Genomic DNA, 25,000 nt, shown 5'->3' with positions numbered 1-25,000 from the left:
TCTATAATCACACACTCTCTATAATCACACACTCTCTACACTCACACACTCTCTATACTCACACACTCTCTATAATCACACACTTTATAATCACACACTCTCTATACTCACACACTCTCTATAATCACACACTCTCTATAATCACACACATTATAATCACACACTCTCTATAGTCACACACTCTCTATAATCACACACTCTATAATCACACTCTCTATAATCACACACATTATAATCACACACACTCTCTATAATCACACACTCTCTATAATCACACACTCTCTATACTCACACACTCTCTATAATCACACACTCTCTATAATCACACTATAATCACACACTCTCTATAATCACACTATAATCGCACACTCTCTATAATCACACACTCTCTATAATCACACTATAATCACACACTCTCTATAATCACACTATAATCACACACTCTCTATAATCACACTATAATCACACACTCTCTATAATCACACTATAATCGCACACTCTCTATAATCACACACTCTCTATAATCACACTATACTCACACACTCTCTATAATCACACTATAATCGCACACTCTCTATAATCACACTATACTCACACACTCTCTATAATCACACTATAATCACACACTCTCTATAATCACACTATAATCACACACTCTCTATAATCACACTATAATCGCACACTCTCTATAATCACACACTCTCTATAATCACACTATACTCACACACTCTCTATAATCACACTATAATCACACACTCTCTATAATCACACACTCTCTATAATCACACACTCTCTATAATCACACACTCTCTATAATCACACTATAATCACACACTCTCTATAATCACACTATACTCACACACTCTCTATAATCACACTATAATCGCACACTCTCTATAATCACACACTCTCTATAATCACACTCTCTATAATCACACACTCTCTATAATCACACACTCTCTATAATCACACTATAATCACACACTCTCTATAATCACACTATAATCGCACACTCTCTATAATCACACTATAATCGCACACTCTCTATAATCACACTATAATCACACACTCTCTATAATCACACTCTCTATAATCACACTCTCTATACTCACACACTCTCTATAATCACACACTCCCTATAATCACACACTCTCTATAATCACACACTCCCTATAATCACACACTCTCTATAATCACACACTCTCTATAATCACACTATAATCGCACACTCTCTATAATCACACTATAATCACACACTCTCTATAATCACACTATAATCACACACTCTCTATAATCACACTATAATCGCACACTCTCTATAATCACACTCTCTATAATCACACTATAATCGCACACTCTCTATAATCACACACTCTCTATAATCACACTCTCTATAATCACACTATAATCACACACTCTCTATAATCACACTATAATCGCACACTCTCTATAATCACACTATAATCGCACACTCTCTATAATCACACACTCTCTATAATCACACACTCTCTATAATCACACACTCTCTATAATCGCACACTCTCTATAATCACACACTCTCTATAATCACACACTCTCTATAATCACACTATAATCACACACTCTCTATAATCACACACTCTCTATAATCACACTATAATCACACACTCTCTATAATCACACACTCTCTATAATCACACTATAATCACACACTCTCTATAATCACGCACACGCTATAATCACACACATTATAATCTATAACTTTATGAGCGAATGGAAGAGCTAGCCATAAATGTCCTTCATTAGAACAGGTCTGACGAGTGACAGATTGATATTTCATAGTTGACAGCTGCTGTGTGTGTGTGTGTGTGTGTGTGTGTTGTACATCTCATTTAAAATGAATGAAGCTGTGATATTGAATTTGAAAAAGCTCTAACGTGGATCTGAAATAGATCAATGTGTGTGTGTGTGTGTGTGTGTGTGTGTTCATATATAATGCATGCACTTGGAGGTCGTTCTCAGAAATGTCACCATCTGTCGTGTCGAGTCCAGAAGACTGAAGCATGTGTATATGTGTGTGTGTGTGTGTGTGTGTGTGTGAGTGTGTGTGAGTGTGTGGTTCTCCTAGGTATTAAAGTGTGTGTGTTACTCTAAATATATCTGTGAAGAAGGTGCTGATGAGGTTAAAAAGGTGATAGCACACACACACACACATGAAGCCATTGTGCTAGATTCTCTTTAGGTCTATTTATTAACTCACCATTATTATTAACAACAATAATAATAATATAATTGAGTGTGTGTGTTTTTGTATCGTGTGTGTGATTATAGAGAGTGTTATTGAAGTATGTGTTATTGTAGCGAGTGTGTTATTGTACTGTGTGTTATATTAGCGAGTGTGATATTATTGTGTGTGTGTGTGTTATTGTATTGTGTGTTACTGTAGCGAGTGTGTTATTGTAGTGTGTGTGTTATTGTAGTGTGTGTTATATTAGCGAGTGTGATATTATTGTGTGTGTGTTATTGTAGTGTGTGTTATTGTGGCGAGTGTGTTATTGTAGTGTGTGTTATTGTAGTGTGTGTGTTATTGTAGTGTGTGTTATTGTGGCGAGTGTGTTATTGTAGTGTGTGTTATTGTAGTGTGTGTGTTATTGTAGTGTGTGTTATATTAGTGAGTGTGATATTATTGTGTGTGTGTTATTGTAGTGTGTGTTATTGTGGCGAGTGTGTTATTGTAGTGTGTGTGTTATTGTAGCGAGTGTGTTATTGTAGTGTGTGTGTTATTGTAGTGTGTGTTATATTAGCGAGTGTGATATTATTGTGTGTGTGTTATTGTAGTGTGTGTTATTGTGGCGAGTGTGTTATTGTAGTGTGTGTGTTATTGTAGTGTGTGTTATATTAGCGAGTGTGATATTATTGTGTGTGTGTTATTGTATTGTGTGTTATTGTGGCGAGTGTGTTATTGTAGTGTGTGTTATTGTAGTGTGTGTGTTATTGTAGTGTGTGTTATATTAGCGAGTGTGATATTATTGTGTGTGTGTTATTGTAGTATGTGTTATTGTAGCGAGTGTGTTATTGTAGTATGTGTTATTGTAGCGAGTGTGTTATTGTAGTGTGTGTGTTATTGTAGTGTGTGTTATTGTATTGTGTGTTATTGTGGCGAGTGTGTGACGATAATGAGTGTGTGATTATAATGCATGTGTGAATATAGTGTGTACTTCCTTTTATCTTACTTTTTTAATTTCTTACTCGTTTTTTCTTTTATTATTCTTTCTCTCCCTCTGACTTCCTGTCCTACTTCTTCATCTTACTGCTGTGAGCTTCTCCTCCTGATCCTGTTACACTGATGTAGCTGAGGAGGAAACGAAGCCCACCGCTGATCTGCTGAATTATTAACGACCAAATGGAGCGAGAACGTTCTCCCCCTCGCTGAAGTCGCCTCAGCAGTGCAGGGAGCACAGACACAGAAAACATCGGCACATCGACCCGAGCATTCAGACAGTAACACACTCTGATCCCTCGGTCACGGACGACGTGAGCAGGGTTTTAACACAATCGCTAATTCTCTCACACACACACTGCTAATAACGTACCGAGATGAACAGTGAAGCCCCGATAGAAACCATGTGACTGATTCTAACCACTAAACACACGTAACTTTACTGAGCCACACTCGCCATGAGCTAATCGATCTCTAAATGACGGTATACACTCCTGTAGAAGGGTGTAGGGTTTAGGGTGTAGGGTGTAGGGTATAGGGTATAGGGTTTAGGGTGTAGGGTGTAGGGTATAGGGTGTAGGGTGTAGGGTGTAGGGTACAGGGTATAGGGTGTAGGGTTTAGGGTATAGGGTATAGGGCGTAGGGTTTAGGGTATAGGGTTTAGGGTGTAGGGTGTAGGGTATAGGGTGTAGGGTTTAGGGTTTAGGGTATAGGGCGTAGGGTTTAGGGTATAGGGTTTAGGGTGTAGGGTGTAGGGTGTAGGGTATAGGGTGTAGGGTATAGGGTGTAGGGTTTAGGGTATAGGGTTTAGGGTGTAGGGTGTAGGGTATAGGGTGTAGGGTTTAGGGTATAGGGTATAGGGCGTAGGGTTTAGGGTATAGGGTTTAGGGTGTAGGGTGTAGGGTGTAGGGTATAGGGTGTAGGGTATAGGGTGTAGGGTTTAGGGTTTAGGGTATAGGGTGTAGGGTTTAGGGTGTAGGGTTTAGGGTGTAGGGTGTAGGGTATAGGGTTTAGGGTTTAGGGTATAGGGTATAGGGTGTAGGGTTTAGGGTATAGGGTTTAGGGTATAGGGTATAGGGTTTAGGGTGTAGGGTATAGGGTGTAGGGTTTAGGGTATAGGGTATAGGGTATAGGGTTTAGGGTGTAGGGTGTAGGGTATAGGGTATAGGGTTTAGGGTGTAGGGTATAGGGTGTAGGGTGTAAGAGACTCTGTATACACTCCTGTAGAAGGGTTTAGGGTGTAGGCAGTAGGGTGAAGGGTTTAGGGTGTAGTGTGTAGGCAGTAGGGTGTAGGGAGTAGGGTTTAGGGTTTAGGGTGTAGGGTGTAGGGTGTCGGGTGTAGGGAGTAGGGTGTAGGGTGTAGGGCGTAGGGTGTAGGGTTTAGGAAACTCTGTATACACTCCTGTAGAAGGGTTTAGGGTGTAGGCAGTAGGGTGAAGGGAGTAGGGTTTAGGGAGTAGGGTTTAGGGAGTAGGGTTTAGGGTGTAGGGTTTAGGGAGTAAGGTTTAGGGAGTAGGGTGTAGGGTGTAGGGTGTAGGGGACTCCTGTAGAAGCCATAAGTCTGAATTCGAGGACATGTTTCTGTAAACTATAATATCCACCTTTGATGGAGCTGCGATACTGCACTCTGGCCAGCTAGCAACCGAGCTAATTAGCATGCTAGCTAGTTATCAATCCCAGATAACTGCATATATTTAAAAAAAATTACACCTTTACATTCCTCTACAAACTGAAGACTGGAAAGGAAATAATTTCTTTATTATTATTATTATTATTATTATTATTACTATGAGTTAGCAAGCCAGTAGCTTAACATGTTAGCAAGTTAGCGTGAAGGAATTAGCACGAAGAAACTAGCGCAAAGGAGCTAGTGTGAAGGAGCTAGCGCGAAGGAGCTAGCGTGAAGGAGCTAGTGTGAAGGAGCTAGCGCGAAGGAGCTAGTGTGAAGGAGCTAGCGTGAAGGAACCCCCTCAGCTGCATGGCTGTGCGGAGGGCGAGTGTGTTCATGAGGAGCGTTGGTGTTCGTGATGATGTTCTGAGGGAAACTTCAGCGCTGATTAATGAGGGAATGAGCGTGCTGCAGGAACGACTTTAACACATCGACGCTAACGTGTTTGAGTAACAGCTGTGTGTGAGCGGGACAGCTGCAGGTTCACATCTGTACATCAGCTGGAGCACTGATCCCTCACTGGACACACAAACCTCACTGATCCTCACCGCCTTCACCGTCCAATCACACGGCAGCGGGAGACACAATGTGTGTTCAGTGCACTTCCCTAATCTGATTCTGATCCGATACTGATCCGATTCTGATCTTAACACTGAACTTTATCTGTTTCATTAATCCATGTCACAAAAATCTGATCTGACACCAGCCCAGTGTTTCAGCCCAGTGTGTGTCTGATTCCCAACACTCAGTATCGGATCAGTACAGCTCTAATCACTACGCTCACGTACAACAGGAACTAATAACAGTATAATTACTAAAGACTCTGTGTGTGTGTGCGTGTGTATGCGTGTGTGTGTGTGTGTGTGTGTGTGCGTGTGAATGTGTGTGTGTGCGTGTGAATGTGTGTGTATGTGCGTGTGTGCATGTGAATGTGTGCGTGTGTATGCGTGTGTGTGTGTGTGTGTGCGTGTGAATGTGTGTGTGTGTGTGTGTGTGCGTGTGAATGTGTGTGTGTGTGTGCGTGTGAATGTGTGTGTATGTGCGTGTGTGCATGTGAATGTGTGTGTGTGTGTGTGTGTGCGTGCGTGTGAATGTGTGTGTGTGTGTGTGCATGTGAATGTGTGTGTATGTGCGTGTGTGCATGTGAATGTGTGTGTGTGTTGTATTTCTGCTTACCTGTGTGCTGCACTTTAATGAACAGACACACTGCGACCACAGAGGATGTGTTTTACCCACTGTTCCCGCGGGAGAACCCACAGGAGAACCCACAGGAGAACCCACAGGAGAACCCACAGGGCATTAACTAATAGCCTCAGTACAGCACTTCTGGTGTTGCTTCTGTCTCACTGTGTAACTGTAAGCGATTTGCTTTGGCTTCATGTTTATTCTGCGTGCGATTATCAAACCGAGTGACACACTCACACACACACTCTCTCACACACACACACACACACACACACACACTCTCTCTCTCACACACACACACACACACACACACACAGAGGGCGGGGCCGGAGCGCGTGATTACATCTCTGAAAACAGGTTATGATTTATTTATGCATTACGGGAGCTGAACAGATGAGTGTTTACCGCTGTGTTTTCAGCGCAGACCGCACGCGCAGACGGTGCTGTAGCGCTCTCACACACACACACACACACACACTCTCTCTCTCTCTCTCTCTCTGCGGTGCTGATGAAGCGATTTCTCTCCGAATTCGAGGTTGGAGTTTCAGCGACACACCCAGCGCTGCCGTTGGCACCGTACAGCACCAACCTCCGTGCCTCCACCCAGCATGGCGGCGTGCGCGTGACCCCCCCCCCAACCCCCCCGCACACACACACACACACACGCACACACACACACACACACACACACACAGCGAAAAAACCGTGACCCGAATGAAAAGGACACAGACACACAGAGAGGAAATAAAGCTCTAGCTCCCCTCACATCTACAGGGAGGAAGCTGAAGAGGAGCGCGCGCAACCCGCACCGCACCGCACCGCACCGTACACCGCACACACGCAGCGCGCGCTGATGCCACTGATCACTCGCTCGAAAGAGTCGATTCTTTCCAGCAAACCAGGTACGAGTGAGTCGAAGCAGTGAATCTGATCCAGCGCTCAGAGAGATGTGCAGAAGTGTGTGTGTGAGTGGTGTTTCAGTGTTTACACTGCTCTCTGACCCTGACGCAGCACTCACACTAACAGGACAGGTGATTTATTATAGGGGGCGGGGCTACGCAGGAGCTCCAGGTAATATTTATAAATCCAAGCAGTTCAAAGAAACACGCTGAACACTTTATTTATTCAACACAGATGATGTTTAATGGTTTAAACCTCTGCGTACATGTTCATCATAAGTGATACACACCTTAACCTGCTCAGGTAACCTGCTGAGGTAACCTGCTGAGCTAACCTGTCTCTGCATGAGGATCAGGCCGCATCAGATGCAGGCGGTTATTTAATGGTGCATTAGCTGTGTGTTTATTAGCTAGAAAATGTCTTACACGCTTTAAAAAAGGTTAGTGGAGAGTTAAGGGTTCTAGCTAAAAGGGTTCTACTTAATACTCTATACAGTCTCTCCTGGAGATAAGTGTGGAGAAACAGAGTAAAGAAGACAGGGTTGTGAATCGATTCTCCTGATTCACTGTAGAAGATTCGATCAAAGAGAGAGAGAGAAAGAACCGATTCCTTTCCCCGCGCGCATTCTCACGAGACTGAGAGAGAGAGAGAGAGAGAGAGAGACGCAGAGGCAGTGTGTTCAGCAGCGCGGAGGTCACGGGGCGGAAAAACAGCGCGCGAGCTGCGGAGTCGGTAAATAACCACTAAAGAGAGAAAAGGATGCTTTAATCAGCACGCGCCCTGAGGAGGACAGACAGAGAGAGAGACAGAGAGAGAGACAGAGGGGGAGAGACAGAGAGAGAGACAGAGGGAGAGACAGAGAGAGAGACAGAGGGGGAGAGACAGAGAGAGAGACAGAGGGAGAGACAGAGAGAGAGACAGAGAGAGAGGATGGCCGGTTTTCGGTGAGCGCGCGCTGATGTTCGCACCATGGAGAAACGGTCTCTCGTGACGGCGGCGAGCTTTTGCATGAGCGTCCTCGCGCTCGTGCTGCTGGTCACCGCCATCTTCACGGACCACTGGTACGAAACGGACACGCGCAGGCACAAGCGGAACTGCGACCGGTACGGAGCCGAGTCTAATGACCAGAAGAACCGGGAGATGCCCATCTATCACCTGCCGCTGGTGGACAGCACCGGGAGCGGGGGCGGGGGCGGAACCGGGGGCTCGCGCCGGAACAGCGTGGCGCTCATGAAGCCGATTCACGTCGGGAGTCGCGAGGAGGAGCTGCTGGAGAACTGGAGGGCCATTCTGGGCATGGGCATCCTGGAGACCGAGTGCGGCCGCCCGCTCTTCCCCACGCACTCCGGGCTGTGGAGGAAATGCTACTTCCGGGGCGTGGACCCGGACATCGACCGGCTCATTTCAAAGGGTAACCTGACTTTTAGCATCATGCTAATGCACTATACACACATTACACAGAATACACCACAATGTCTTCAGTGTAGAAAAAATAAAACATTTTGTTTAAAGTACACAGAATAAGAGGTAAATGTAATAATGTAGAGTGTAACTACAGTAGAGTGGAGTGTATAAGCATTTCCCCTCATTAAAAATGCCACTATGAATATACACGATGTGCAAATATCAGCCCCAGTGTCCTCCTGCCACCCCGACAGCGCAGTGTCACTAACGCAGCTAGCTCGAGCACTGTCAGTCTCAGACGCTCGAGTTACAGCCTCATCTTATGTAACAGCGTGACACTGTTACCATGACAACCACCAACTTTAGCAGTGTATCACACCGGGTCTACAGCTAAATGTTTCTATTCAACACATTATCAGCCTCGAGTAATTTGCATATTGGATATGATAGGTTGAAAGTTGTGGAGTTCATGCATAGCTCCGCCCCAAAATCAGTTTCATCCAGAATTATGGAGAAAGTCTCTGTTTTAAACGGAAACAATTCAGTATTTAGAACAAAGTGAGCTCAGCGTGTAGATCTGAAACACTTCTCACTGAGAGTCCTTTCATGTCTCCATGACGACGAGTCGGTGTGTATATCATAAGACCCGTATGAGTGGTGAAAGATATTTACATATACACCTCAGTGCTGCTGAATCCTGCACTCTGATTGGTCAGAAGGTGTTGATTAGTTTTCTATAGCAGCAGCTCTGACAGTAGCAGGTTTATATTAATGCGCTTGTTCTGATACGTTATCGTTTCTATAGTAACAGCTCATTCACAGGGACGTGTACAGCGCACGCTCCACTGATAATAAACAGATTTTGTTGATATGGTGAAGTTTTCTGTAAGGAGATGTTTATGTAGCGTGTATGGAAGGAGTCTCCAGTGTCAGCGCTTTGTATCAGTCAGAGGTAAAGCTGGAACTTTAAGTTTTCTGACGTCTTCAGGACAGAGGAGTTTACGCTTCTTTGCGGTTTCTCAGTAACGTGCGGAACAAGCTGTGTTTTTGTCTCATTAACTTGGAGAGAGAGAATAAAGAGCCTGGTGAGGGAACGAGTGTTTATAGCTGCTATAACGTAAGTGACTACAGGAACTAACTCGTTTCACCAACGTTCTACAACATTAAATGCAACTATAAATGGATAAAAACCATGACAAAATTAAATGAAATATTCTGGCACATGGTTGTGTTTAGTGTGTGTGTCTGTGTGTTTAGTGTGTGTGTGGGTGTGTGTGTGTGTGTTTAGTGTGTGTTTAGTGTGTGTGTGTGTGTGTGTGTGTGTGTTTAGTGTGTGTGTGTGTGTGTGTGTTGGTTTTGGAGCTGGATGATGAAGGTGACAGGAGGAAGTCGATATAGATTATGTTGATGAGATGATGCTGGATTAAAGATGGAGATGTGCAGAGTCACTCACAGAGTCCTGTCGACCTTCAGCAGCCACACACACACACACACACACACACACACACACACACACACACTCAATCACTACACACTCACTACACACTCACACTCTACTCTCTCACACTACACACACTGTTTCACGTGAAACAGGAGCCGCATCACCTGTAATGTTATGTAAGTAATAACCACTGTGTGTGTGTGTGTGTGTGTGTGTGTGTGTGTGTGTGAGAGAGAGACAGTAAAATACTGAGTGGAAGGGTGGTGTGATGAAGTGGAGTTACTGTCCCCACATTTTTTATTCTTCTTATACCACAGCAGTTTACCAACAGTTACAATTTCTTTCTTTATTTAAAAATGACAAGTCATACTTTTATCCATTTATAGTTTCATATGATGTCAAACGAGTTAGTTCCTTTTGTTGCTTACGTTGTAGCAGCTGTAAACAGTTGTTCCCTCACCAGCCTCTCTTTATCATTTTCTCCTGAAGTTAATAAAACAAAAAAACGCAAAGAAGTGTAAACTCCTCTGTCCTCTGAAAATGTAAACTTACAGCTTTACCTCTGACTGTTACAAAGCGCTGACACTGGAGACTCCTTCCATAAATGGCACATAAACATCTCCTTACGGAAAACTTCACCACATCAACATTTACACACAATTTTCATTTTCAATTTTCACGATGATGTCTCTGATAGTCTGGAAAATACAAGACAGAACGAGAGCGAGAGAGAAAAAGAGAGAGAGAAAGAATGAGCATATGTATTGAGTGATACAGATTACATGTGTACTAATACTGTGTGTGTGCGTGTGTGTGCGCGTGTGTGTGTGCGCGTGTGTGTGCGCGTGTGTGTGTGCGCGTGTGTGTGCGCGTGTGTGTGTATTGCAGGAATTGCAGATCGCTGCACTGCGGTTAAATATCATTTCTCTCAGCCGATTCGACTCAGGAACATTCCCCTGAACCTGACCAGAACCATCCAGCAGGACGAGTGGCATCTCTTACGTATGTATACACACACACACACACACACACACACACACACACACACACACACACACACTGGGAATGTCAGAGTGGGACAAATAAGCATGTCTAAGTGGGACAGCTGGGCATGGCTAGCAGTGTTCATGACATTCAGGACCAAACACTGCTGCTGCTTTTCTTCTCCTGTTGAAGTCATGTGACGTTTATTGAGATTAAATGTTGATGTTACTGAAAAATCTGATCATGTTTAAAAGTGGAATTTCATTAGCCTCTAATTTATGCTGTAATATATCTAAGGTATGAGGGTTTAGTTGTGTGTGTGTGTGTGTGTGTGTGTGTGCGCGCAGGTGTGTGTGTGTGTAAGGAGTGGTTGTAGGAGAGTGGAGGAGGAAACACACCAGAATTCAGGTCATGTTTAATATTAAGCTTAGAGCTGCTCATTTTGATGATTTAATCAGTGCCGAGGACAATAATCTAATATTTTAAAAGTTTTTCTTCAGTAAATGCGACTCGTTCTCTTCCTCCTGTCTCTGTTACTGACTGAGAACTGATTATATTTTATTTTTGAGCAGATCAGTGATGTTAAAGTTAATATTTCACCTCTTTCTACATCAAACTCTACATGAATTTAAACCCAAATAGTAATAAAAATTAAAAGTAATTTTAAGGAACCAGTGAATATTTTTTGTCCTTTTACTGTAATTCCTGTTACGTTTCTTAAAATGAAATCTGGGCTCCTGTTTTTCTTTTTATTGTCAATGTTTCTCTGCATTTTATTGGACGTCATTTGCTGTTGAACCTTTTCTTGAAAAAAACCCCAATCATCTCCAAAGACTTTAGAGAAATGGTGTTGAAATAAAATATATTTTTATAAAAGTATTAATCAGCACTAAGACGTCCATTATCATATCACGTTAGGGATATTTTAGAAGTCTGTAGTTTTGGAAGTAGATTTTACTGCGACTTTCTACGCCAGTGATCAGGGAGTTTTGTTTAGCAGTATTTTCATGAGCAGGATTAATGAATTATTCAGTAGTTCAGTGTATCTGAGCTGCGCTTCAGTATTTATTTTTGTTTTATTGTATCGGTGATTCTCACAGTGACGTACCTCAAGATTCCATACTTGGCCCTATTTTATTTCACTGTAATGCTGCTCTTGGGATTTTATCCAGATGTTTATTATTTTTTTTAAACATTTTATGCATCTGACACACAGCTGTATCGTCTGTCTGTAGATTAGCCATGTTATCAGCCCTGAGTGGATTTATAGAGATTTACAGATAACTCTTGGTTTGCTAGCGTCTAACGTTATGCTAACAATTAAAGTTATATATTTCTATCTGCAATAAAGAATTTGTTCAGTTTTGTTATTTCCTGTTAAGAAATATTATCAAGATTAGATCAGTCTTGTCCTTTCGACTGAGAATAATATTCATGCGTAACTCTTTTTACCAGACGACAAAAATGGAATTTGCACCTGTTTTGTTTGTGCCCGTGTTCAGCATTGAATTTATTTGTGATGTCTCACTCCACAGTAGCGGTTAATGGCTCATATGAAAGTCGACACTCAGGGCTTTAAGAATTTGCAGTTTTTCCTAATTATTTCTTTTTTTTTAACCTAGTCTACTAGGTTTAAATGTTATAATTTTATTGAGGCAGTTGTATACGTTATTTTACTATCAAAAAGCTTTAGTTATGCTGTGTGTTTTATCTCTGTACCAGTGTTATTGTGGAGAGGTGTGAATTATTTGCTCAGCAGGGGGCTCAAACTCCTCCCCTTTCCCATCACCCTGCTCACCAGCAGCTAAACACAGAGTCACGATACTCTACACACAGAAACCCAACAGTGTCCTGACTAATTTTATAACTGATTTGTGGCGCTAAAGTAATTAGTTTGTTTATGCTGATTGAAAATGTCCGGTAAGTCGATTTCCATTTCCGGCAGAATGGAACGCCAGTGTACTGCAAGAAAGGGTTAAATTTAATAATTTATTACATTTTTATTTATAGCATGATTCAGTGGTCATAAATAATCATAAATCTTCTCCTCACTGGCTCACAGTGAAGTTTAGAATTGAATTTCAGCAGTCGAGTAAATATTTCCACAGGGAAAGTTCCTCGTGCTCAGAGTCGGGTTACGCACCCGTTTGATTTCTAGGCGTCTTGTTTCAGATTATTAAAATGCACAGACTTCTCGTCTTTGAGACTGTGTAGAAGTTCCTCTACACTGCATTAATATTCACCGTTGCATAAAAGCAAGAGCCGATAATGTGTATTTTAGTCTGATATAAAGATGTAAATAAATGTGTAAGAGTAGCTGAAAATATTTTGAGAATGCTGTGAGGTTGGTAGTCCTGAAGGTTGTGAGACAGGTGAGTATTTTTGTGGTTTTGTCTCAGTTTGACCTTCAGTAATCCTCCCACAGTCACATACAGCCAGACTGTAAATCAGTGTTTCCACTGCAGCAGCTCCTGGAAGGATCAAGCAGAAATAAAGGAAGAAAAGCTGAAGAGTATTTATGATGAGTGTGTGATTGATGTGTTATTGATTACAGATTAATTAGGGATTTATTGTAGCTGTAGTGTGTGATGTTGAACTGGTGTCCCGTATGTTTCAGTTACACACCATCTCACACACACACAGTGTTAATTATACAGCGTTATTATTATCATCAGAGCTGCTGGAAATAACGTGTGATCTCTCACAGTGTGGGCGGAAGTCATGGAGACGCTGTGTGTGTGTGTGTGTGTGTGTGTGTGTGTGTACAGATCTGAGGAGAATAACAGCGGGCTTTATGGGAATGGCTGCTGCTGTGTTGCTCTGTGGCTCTGTCGTCTCTGCAGTCGGATTTTTCTGGGAGGAGAAACTCACACAGCATGTATCAGGACTACTGTTCCTGATGTCAGGTATATATATACACACACACACACACACACACACACACACACACACACACACACACACACACAAGCTCATGGATGCATGTTCCTCTCTTCTGCAGGGATCTTCTGCACCATCTCTTTGTGCACCTACGCCTCCAGCGTGACCTATGACCTCTCCCGGAACCCTCCTTTTATCTACGGTCTCCCGGGTGACGTGGATCATGGATTTGGTTGGTCGGTGTTGTGTGGGTGGGCGTGTCTCGGGCTGACGGCGGCATGCGGCTGCATCAGTACCGCCTCCCCCTTCATCACGCGCCACAAAAACACACACACCTCTGCGGTGTGAGAGCTCGCTACAGCTACTGATGGACTCAACACCTCTCTCTCTCACACACACACACACACACACACTTCCATAAATATATTACACCATATTTTTTGGACTAGACATCACTCTGGGGTGTAAGACCTCACTCCCATCCCACACCCCAACCCTTTCAACAGGGGCGGAGCTTCATTGTGACCAGCCAATCACAGACTTGATCATGTGAAACCACCACTGTTCACTTCTTCAGCTGGTATAAATACTTAAATACTGCTTTAATCACACAGTATTATAGTGCAACACTACACTGTATGTGTGTATATTTAGGTTGTTGATTGTGAAATATGATTGGTCGTTTCCTGGTTAAAACCCCGCCACCATACCCCCACCATCCCACCTACACACACACACACACACACGTGAGGACTGTTCCATAAGCACAGTGGTGGTGGTGATGGTGATGATGATGGTGATGATGGTGATGATGATGATGATGATGGTGGTGGTGATGGTGATGATGGTGGTGGTGATGATGGTGATGATGATGGTGATGGTGGTGATGATGGTGGTGATGATGGTGATGGTGGTGATGGTAATGATGGTGGTGATGGTGATGATGATGGTGGTGATGGTGGTGATGGTGATGGTGATGATGGTGATGGTAATGAAGGTGGTGATGATGGTGGTGATGATGATGATGGTGGCGATGGTGATGATGATGGTAGTGGTGGTGGTGATGATGATGGTGATGATGGTGGCGATGGTGATGGTGGTGATGGTGATGATGATGGTGATGATGATGGTGGCGATGATGGTGGTGATGGTGGTGATGGTAATGAAGGTGGTGATGATGGTGGTGATGGTAATGAAGGTGGTGATGATGGTGGTGATGGTAATGAAGGTGGTGATGATGATGGTGATGGTGGTGATGATGGTGGTGATGGTGATGGTGATGATGATGGTGGCGATGGCGATGATGATGGTGATGATGATGGTAGTGGTGATGGTGATGATGGTTACAGAAGTGTGTGTGTTTGTATTAATATTGTGTAATGTGGAGCTCAGATGAACAGAGGCACGGAACCTGAACACAGTGTTAATGAGGAGTTCATAAAGCTGCACTAATTACAGCTCGCTAGTGACATTATGGACGAAATGATGAGATGAACACACTGAATACAGCAGTATTATTATTATTATTATTATTATAACAACAACAAAACAACAACAATAATAATAATATATTGTGTTATAATGATGATGATGGTGGTATAGTCGTGGGTCTGTGTGCGTTCCTGAGTGTGAACTGTGAATAATAAAGTCCTGTACAGATCTAATAAAGCAGTGTGACGACTGGTCTCTCTGTGTGTGTGTGTGTGTGTGTGTGAGAGAGAGAGAGAGAGAGAGAGAGAGACTTACTGCCATCTAGCGGACAGTTTAAATTCCTCTTTATTCCACTGCTGAGAGAAAAATGATCATGTGTCTGACTTTCTTTCTGCAGGTCTATCTGTCCATCTGTCTATCTGTTTATGTACAGATGTAATCATTACAGTAAGGCCGTGACCTGTGTGTGTGTGTGTGTGTGTGTGTGTGTGTGTGTGTGTGTGTGTGTGTGTGTGTGTGTGTGTGTCAGCAGGGGGCGCTGCAGCATCCTTCATCACATCACTCATCATAAAGAGGCAAATTTGAACAAGTTAATCTTAATGTTTATTATTAAAATGATAAAGCGAACCACAGACAGCAGCTTCAGCATCATCATCAGCTCTATACACACTCAAAATGATCTTTAATCAGCTTTACTACAGGTGAAATTTAAATACAGCACACACTAAAACTGAAGAAAACAACAAAACACAATGTGACATCATCACTCTGGCCATTAAAGTCTTTAAAACTGTCATTATTAAACCGGTAACCTTTAGTACGTTCTCCCAAAACACTACAACACATTTATATAACGAATAATTAGCCCATTAGCTAGCAGGCTACAACAGCGCACTGACGGAGTGAGCTAGCGGGCGATGCTAAGTGTAATTACAGTGTAAGTTTAACCATTGCTTAGAAAATTTTTACCAACACATCTGAGGTAAGTGTAGAAGCTCCTGATGGATCTGTCTTCTCATTTTCACTGGCACTGTGTGTTTACACGGTCTGTATGAAAGACCGCTGTGTGTTAGCTAAATCGTTAGCCTCCTTCAGCCTCGGCCATATTGCCCAGTTGCCTAGCAACAGTGTTCTCCTGACTTTACCACAGTCAGCGTGAATTCTATTAAAAACTCCTGGATTAAACACCAGCTTTAGGCCATTATAAAGTTATAAAAGGTTCATGAACAGTATGTTTATTATAACAGATCAATGGGGTATTATGTCGAAGCCCATATTTATGTTTAATAAAGCTGTCTTTCTCATATTATAATAAATATTCTGCATATTTAAAGTCAGAACCCTGCTGTACACTATATACAGGATATAAAAGTGCTGTGTTTATATGAACATGCACACTGAGTCAGGTCCACAAGTGTGAGAGCACTAACCGACTCCTGATCATCATCATCATCATCTTCATCACTGATTAAACACTCACACTGCTTTAGTGCAGTGCTCCTGTCTCAATTAAACCCTCTGTGTTTTCCAAGCAAACTTTAGCGCGATTCAACTGCACTAAGAAAGTGATTCGACTCTGAATCGACTCACCTGCAGGAAGTGAATCAAACATGCCGTGTGTTTTTTCTTTGATGTGAACTGCAGAAATGTGATTTAGGACATGTAGAACGAAAAAACGCCCATATTTTAAACTAAATGGTTGTATTATTATTTAATTATTTAGCACCAGTGTTCTAACAAATTGTCCCAATTATCCAGATGGCCTGCTGAGTTTCTGCGCATGCGCACGTCATTTTCCCACGCCCATAAATTCAGGCTTCATATATTTTAAATGCTGGAGGAAATTTTCTTGTAATAAGATAATAAGTGACCTATAGTTTCATGCTGGAAGTATTTTTTAAGGTCACAGTAATAGACAAAAGAGGCCTATAACACTTATTAAATGCATAATTTTAAATGTATAAATTTCTGCATAATAAATAACACACTTTTAGCTCCGCCCCTTCTGCAGTTTTTTTTTTCATTTATTATGGGCAATGGGTGCAGTGTGAAACCGAATCAGATCAAATAACAAATCAGATCAAATAACAAAAAGTATTAATTATTTTCACGCTCACTGAGACTCAAGTGTGCGTGTGCGTGTGTGTGTGTGTGTCTGTTTTATCCTGAAATATGAGCATTTGTCATTAGTGCTCTCAGACTCCTGCACCTGACTGCATGGATGGCTTTTTAATTCTTCACTCCTTCTGTCTGATCCCAGAGCTGTTTCACACACACACACACACACACACACACACAGTAGCAGATGTTCTACATATCAAACGTAATAAAGTCACATCCTTTCAGTAAACCCTAGTCTATGAACAGCATCCACACATTTGATAGACAAGGTCTGGGCGAAGGGGTGGGGTCATGTGTGTGGGCGGGGCTATGATGAGGGGCAGGGTTAGGGGTGGGGTCATGTGTGTGGGCGGGGCTATGATGAGGGGCAGGGTTAGGGGTGGGGTCATGTGTGTGGGCGGGGCTATGATGAGGGGCAGGGTTAGGGGTGGGGTCATGTGTGTGGGCGGGGCTATGATGAGGGGCAGGGTTAGGGGTGGGGTCATGTGTGTGGGCGGGGCTATGATGAGGGGCAGGGTTAGGGGTGGGGTCATGTGTGTGGGCGGGGCTATGATGAGGGGCAGGGTTAGGGGTGGGGTCATGTGTGTGGGCGGGGCTATGATGAGGGGCAGGGTTAGGGGTGGGGTCATGTGTGTGGGCGGGGCTATGGTGAGGGGCAGGGTTAGGGGTGGGGTCATGTGTGTGGGCGGGGCTATGATGAGGGGCAGGGTTAGGGGTGGGGTCATGTGTGTGGGCGGGGCTATGGTGAGGGGCAGGGTTAGGGGTGGGGTCATGTGTGTGGGCGGGGCTATGATGAGGGGCAGGGTTAGGGGTGGGGTCATGTGTGTGGGCGGGGCTATGGTGAGGGGCAGGGTTAGGGGTGGGGTTGGTGTCATCAGCAGTGGCCTGACATGATAAAGTGCCTGGATGTTATTTACAGCCACAGGAGGCGGAGCAACAGTGAGAATAAGTGGGCGGGGCGAATGAGAAAGTTGAAGTTATGAATAAACTTTATGCAAATGAGAAGTGAAAGGAATCGAGGACTTGTGATCTGCATTTTTTTGATTCTGCATATTGGTTCTTACTCACAGCTCCTGAATAGCGATCCTCACTCTGCTGCTCTGAGCCGTAGTTACAGCTCGGTTCATTCTGACTACAGACAGCGATGCACTGCACTAAGTGTTTTTATCTTAGCAGAAATACATTTGATTTGCAGACAAAATGGGCAAAATCTCATTTTCAGGCATAAGACATGCAATGTGTGGGGTTATCATATGGGGTGGAGTTAGAATGAGTAGGTGGAGTCAGATTTGTGTGTATTCATACGTTCATATCAAACACGCCGCCACTCAGATCAGCTTTAACCTCAGAGTTATGCTAGCTACAGACAACGAGCAGGAGATTCCTACTGCAGACATCACACATAAACATGTCTCAGGTTAAAGACTTTCACTGTGATACTGAAGTTCCTAAACATTCACCAACAGTGGATTCAAGAAATACAGATCCTTAACTATAATTTACTTTTAGTTCAACACTACAGAAATACAGTTTCCTGCTAATCAGAGCACTGTGGGCGTGTCACGTCACAGAATGATTGACAGCAGCGTCTCCGAGACAACGCAAGCTTCAGCTCATCAGCAGTGCGGCTGCTGAACAATTCTTTCTGTTTTACAGAATGTTGAAGCAGTTTGAGAGTGAGACACATGCGGAATCTGTTCTCCCGAAGTCATGGAAAAGTCTGTAGAAGAGTGAATGAGATATTGCTTGCTACAGGGTCAAAGGTCATTTGCTCAGTCATGTGACAGGAAGTAGGCACTGATGGTGACAAACCCACACAATAACACTAACACATTTAACACATTTAACACATTCACACTAACAGCATTAATGGCTGCTCCAGACGTCTCTCAGTTTTTTTCTGACCCTGAAAAATTTAATCATGTTGTTTGTTGCTTCATTTTAAAAACCTGTAATGATGCAGTCGGGTTTGAGTGACATTAACATGATGTCATTTCCTGCCCTTTTGTTTCTCTGTTTGATTTATAGCACTGATTATTTATAGTCCAGTTGTGTTTTCTTGCTGGTGTTCATGCTCAGAAGTCCTTGATGATGCAGTGAGTCTCTAACTACGTGACGATGATGTCACTTCCGGTATCAATCTCTTTAAATAAAGCTAGGATGTTCTGCGTGTGTGTGTTCAGAAGCCCTTGATGATGCAGTAGGCCTCGAGTGAGGACAGGATGATGTAGAGGAGCCACAGGCTGAAGAACAGGCCGGTGGTGAGGATTTTGGCCCCCCGCGGCCCCCCCAGCTCGCCGCCGATGTTGGGTCGGCGCCGGTACATGAGCACGGCGATGCACACAAAGGCGAAGATGGTGAAGAGCGTGACAGAGAAGGCGAGCGTTCCCGGGGACACTTTAAATTCCTTACCGTGCCACTGGTGGAAGATGGCAGCGATGGACCAGGCCACGCCGATACCCAGGAACACGTTCACGGCGTTACTGCCCGTCACGTTCCCGATGGACGCATCTGCATACTGATCCTGTATCGCCGCCACTTTACTCGCAAACGTGTCTGTGAGAGAGACAGAGAGAGACAGAGAGAGACAGAGAGAGAGAGAGAGAGAGAGAGAAAGAGAGAGTGAGTGAGAGAGAGAGAGAGAGACAGAAAGAGGGAGACAGAGAATGTGAGAGAGAGAGAGAGAGAGAGAGAGAGAGAGACAGAAAGAGGGAGAGAGAGCGAGACAGAGAGAGAGAGAGAGAAAGAGAGAGTGAGTGAGAGAGAGAGAGAGAGACAGAAAGAGGGAGACAGAGAATGTGAGAGAGAGAGAGAGAGACAGAGAGAGAGGGAGACAGAGAAAGAGAGAGACAGAGAATGTGAGATGGAGAGAGAGAGAGAGAGAGAGAGAGAGAGAAAGAGGGAGAGAGAGAGAGACAGAGAGAGAGAAAGAGAGAGTGAGTGAGAGAGAGAGAGAGAGAGAGAGACAGAGAGAGTGAGTGAGAGAGAGAGAGAGGGAGACAGAAAGAGGGAGAGAGAGAGAGACAGAGAGAGAGAAAGAGAGAGTGAGTGAGAGAGAGAGAGAGAGAGAGAGAGAGACAGAGAGAGTGAGTGAGAGAGAGAGAGAGGGAGACAGAAAGAGAGAGACAGAGAGAGAGAGGGAGAGAGAGAGAGAGAGAAACACATTTTCATTGCTGTCTCTGTCTCTGAGCTGTTTCTCAGGACCTTACTTTACATACTTACTATTAAACAAGCAGCGCTAACTAGCTAAGCATTTAATAACCACAGTACACCTCTCTCAGTTACCATGGCAACTGGCAACTGACCGTGGCTTCAGCTGAAACACCACCACAGTAACACTAGTACAGTAAAAGTGGTTATGTAGAGTGTCATACTGTTTATATACTACAGCTAGTTTATGTAGTTTATGCTAACTCATGTTTAATCATTAACTGGCGCAGGAGCGTGGGCGGAGCTCCACCTCAGACCCTGTGAGGGTGAAACCCGGGTGTGGCTCAGGGTGGAGTTTAGGACCTTTAAACTTTCCCCAGAAGCTGTGCAGGAAATCAGCTCCATGATGAATGAATGGACGTGTGTTTAATAAGCGGTTGCCGTAGCGCCGCGTACCTGGGACGGAGGTGCCGAGGGCGACGAACACGACGGCGGTGACCGAGTCCTTCAGGCCGATGGTGCAGCCGAAGTGTGAGGCGAGGTCTCCGATGACGGCCGTGAGCAGGCCGATCATGCAGATGGACACGATGAAACACGCCCAGCCGTTCCAGTAATCAGTGGGAGGAACGAACGCAAACGCCACCTTCCAGAAGACGGTCAGGAAGTGCATGACGTAATCAAAACACGACGGCAGCTTCTCTTCTCTGCACTCTTCATCATCATCATCATCATCACCTCCTGACACACACATGATACACACGCTGAAACACACTCACACACGATACACACGCTGAAACACACACACACACACCTACACACACGATACACAAGCTGAAACACACTCACACACGATACACACGCTGAAACACACACACACACCTACACACGCTGAAACACACTCACACATGATACACACGCTGAAACACACTCACACACGATACACACGCTGAAACACACTCACACACCTACACACACGATACACACGCTGAAACACACACACACACCTACACACGCTGAAACACACTCACACACGATACACACGCTGAAACACACACACACACACCTACACACACGATACACACGCTGAAACACACTCACACACGATACACACGCTGAAACACACTCACACACGATACACACGCTGAAACACACACACACACGATACACACGCTGAAACACACTCACACAGATACACACGCTGAAACACACTCACACACGATACACACGCTGAAACACACTCACACACGATACACACGCTGAAACACACACACACACACCTACACACACGATACACACGCTGAAACACACTCACACACGATACACACGCTGAAACACACTCACACACGATACACACGCTGAAACACACTCACACACGATACACACGCTGAAACACACACACACACACCTACACACACGATACACAAGCTGAAACATACACACACACACACAATACACACACAATACACACGCTGAAACACACTCACACACTTACACACCTACACACGCTGAAACACACTCACACACACCTACACACGCTGAAACACACTCACACACGATACACACGCTGAAACACACTCACACACCTACACACGCTGAAACACACTCACACACGATACACACGCTGAAACACACACACACACACCTACACACACGATACACACGCTGAAACACACACACACACACCTACACACACGATACACACGCTGAAACACACTCACACACGATACACACGCTGAAACACACACACACACCTACACACGCTGAAACACACTCACACACGATACACACGCTGAAACACACACACACACACCTACACACACGATACACAAGCTGAAACACACACACACACCTACACACACGATACACAAGCTGAAACACACTCACACATGATACACACGCTGAAACACACACACACACACCTACACACACGATACACAAGCTGAAACACACACACACACCTACACACGCGATACACAAGCTGAAACACTCACACACGATACACACGCTGAAACACACTCACACACGATACACACGCTGAAACACACTCACACATGATACACACGCTGAAACACACTCACACACGATACACACGCTGAAACACACACACACACACCTACACACACGATACACAAGCTGAAACACACTCACACACCTACACACACGATACACACGCTGAAACACACTCACACACGATACACACGCTGAAACACACTCACACACGATACACACGCTGAAACACACTCACACACGATACACACGCTGAAACACACACACACACCTACACACGCTGAAACACACTCACACACGATACACACGCTGAAACACACTCACACACGATACACACGCTGAAACACACACACACACGATACACACGCTGAAACACACTCACACACGATACACACGCTGAAACACACTCACACACGATACACACGCTGAAACACACACACACACACCTACACACACGATACACAAGCTGAAACATACACACACACACACAATACACACACAATACACACGCTGAAACACACTCACACACGATACACACGCTGAAACACACTCACACACGATACACACGCTGAAACACACACACACACGATACACACGCTGAAACACACTCACACACGATACACACGCTGAAACACACACACACACCTACACACGCTGAAACACACTCACACACGATACACACGCTGAAACACACTCACACACCTACACACGCTGAAACACACTCACACACGATACACACGCTGAAACACACTCACACACCTACACACGCTGAAACACACTCACACACGATACACACGCTGAAACACACACACACACGATACACACGCTGAAACACACTCACACACGATACACACGCTGAAACACACACACACACCTACACACGCTGAAACACACTCACACACGATACACACGCTGAAACACACTCACACACACCTACACACACGATACACACGCTGAAACACACTCACACACCTACACACGCTGAAACACACTCACACACGATACACACGCTGAAACACACTCACACACGATACACACGCTGAAACACACTCACACACCTACACACACGATACACACGCTGAAACACACTCACACACCTACACACACGATACACACGCTGAAACACACTCACACACGATACACACGCTGAAACACACACACACACCTACACACACGATACACAAGCTGAAACATACACACACACACACACAATACACAAGCTGAAACACACACTCACACACACCTACACACACAATACACACGCTGAAACACACTCACACACACCTACACACACGATACACAAGCTGAAACACACACACACCTACACACACGATACACAAGCTGAAACACACGCTCACACACACCTACACACACAATACACACGCTGAAACACACACACACCTACACACACAATACACACGCTGAAACACACACTCACACACACCTACACACACAATACACACGCTGAAACACACTCACACACACCTACACACACGATACACAAGCTGAAACACACACTCACACCTACACACACGATACACAAGCTGAAACACACACACACCTACACACACGATACACACGCTGAAGCACACACACACACCTACACACACGATACACACGCTGAAACACACACACACACCTACACACGATACACAAGCTGAAACACACACACCTACACACACGATACACACGCTGAAACACACACTCACACACACCTACACACACGATACACAAGCTGAAACACACACACCTACACACACGATACACAAGCTGAAACACACACTCACACACACCTACACACACGATACACACGCTGAAACACACACACACACCTACACACACGATACACACGCTGAAACACACACACACACCTACACACGATACACAAGCTGAAACACACACACCTACACACACGATACACACGCTGAAACACACACACACACCTACACACACGATACACACGCTGAAACACACACACACACCTACACACACGATACACACGCTGAAACACACACACACAATACACAAGCTGAAACACACACTCACACACACCTACACACACGATAGACACGCTGAAACACACACACACACCTACACACACGATACACACGCTGAAACACACACACACACCTACACACGATACACAAGCTGAAACACACACACCTACACACACGATACACACGCTGAAACACACACACACACCTACACACACGATACACACGCTGAAACACACACACACACCTACACACACGATACACACGCTGAAACACACACACACAATACACAAGCTGAAACACACACTCACACACACCTACACACACGATACACACGCTGAAACACACACTCACACCTACACACACGATACACACGCTGAAACACACACACACACTACACAAGCTGAAACACACACTCACACACACCTACACACACAATACACAAGCTGAAACACACACTTACACACAATACACAAGCTGAAACACACACTCACACACACCTACACACACAATACACACGCTGAAACACACACTCACACCTACACACACGATACACAAGCTGAAACACACACTCACACACAATACACATGCTGAAACACACACACCTACACACACAATACACACGCTGAAACACA

The 25,000-nt window shown here is 44.4% G+C and overlaps 2 protein-coding genes across 9 annotated transcripts in view; one reads left to right on the top strand and one right to left on the bottom strand.

Annotated features, from left to right (window-relative positions):
• The first annotated feature begins 6,962 nt into the window (after positions 1–6,962).
• Positions 6,963–14,010, top strand: tmem178a (transmembrane protein 178a). The gene is made up of 4 exons (XM_026910431.3): positions 6,963–8,364; positions 10,687–10,800; positions 13,551–13,688; positions 13,784–14,010. The coding sequence occupies exons 1-4, from the start codon at positions 7,923–7,925 to the stop codon at positions 14,008–14,010; spliced, it is 921 nt and encodes a 306-aa protein (XP_026766232.1). The 5' UTR covers positions 6,963–7,922.
• Positions 14,011–15,673: 1,663 nt separating this feature from the next.
• slc8a1a (solute carrier family 8 member 1a) overlaps positions 15,674–25,000 on the bottom strand; it is a 30,970-nt gene continuing 21,643 nt past the window's right edge. For all 8 annotated transcript variants that reach the window (XM_053229454.1, XM_053229456.1, XM_053229451.1 and 5 more), the window contains 2 exons: positions 20,821–21,102; positions 15,674–19,770 (listed from right to left, as the gene is read on the bottom strand). In XM_053229454.1, coding sequence (XP_053085429.1) covers positions 19,394–19,770; positions 20,821–21,102 — 659 coding nt within the window. In that variant the 3' untranslated portion in view covers positions 15,674–19,393. The remainder of the gene's footprint in view (positions 19,771–20,820; positions 21,103–25,000) is intronic.

The sequence above is a fragment of the Pangasianodon hypophthalmus genome, chromosome 25, assembly GCF_027358585.1.
Source record: "Pangasianodon hypophthalmus isolate fPanHyp1 chromosome 25, fPanHyp1.pri, whole genome shotgun sequence".
In the NCBI taxonomy this organism is placed as follows: domain Eukaryota; kingdom Metazoa; phylum Chordata; class Actinopteri; order Siluriformes; family Pangasiidae; genus Pangasianodon; species Pangasianodon hypophthalmus.
The sequence above is the reverse complement of the archived record's forward strand: the minus strand, read 5'-3'. Positions and strand labels throughout refer to the sequence as shown.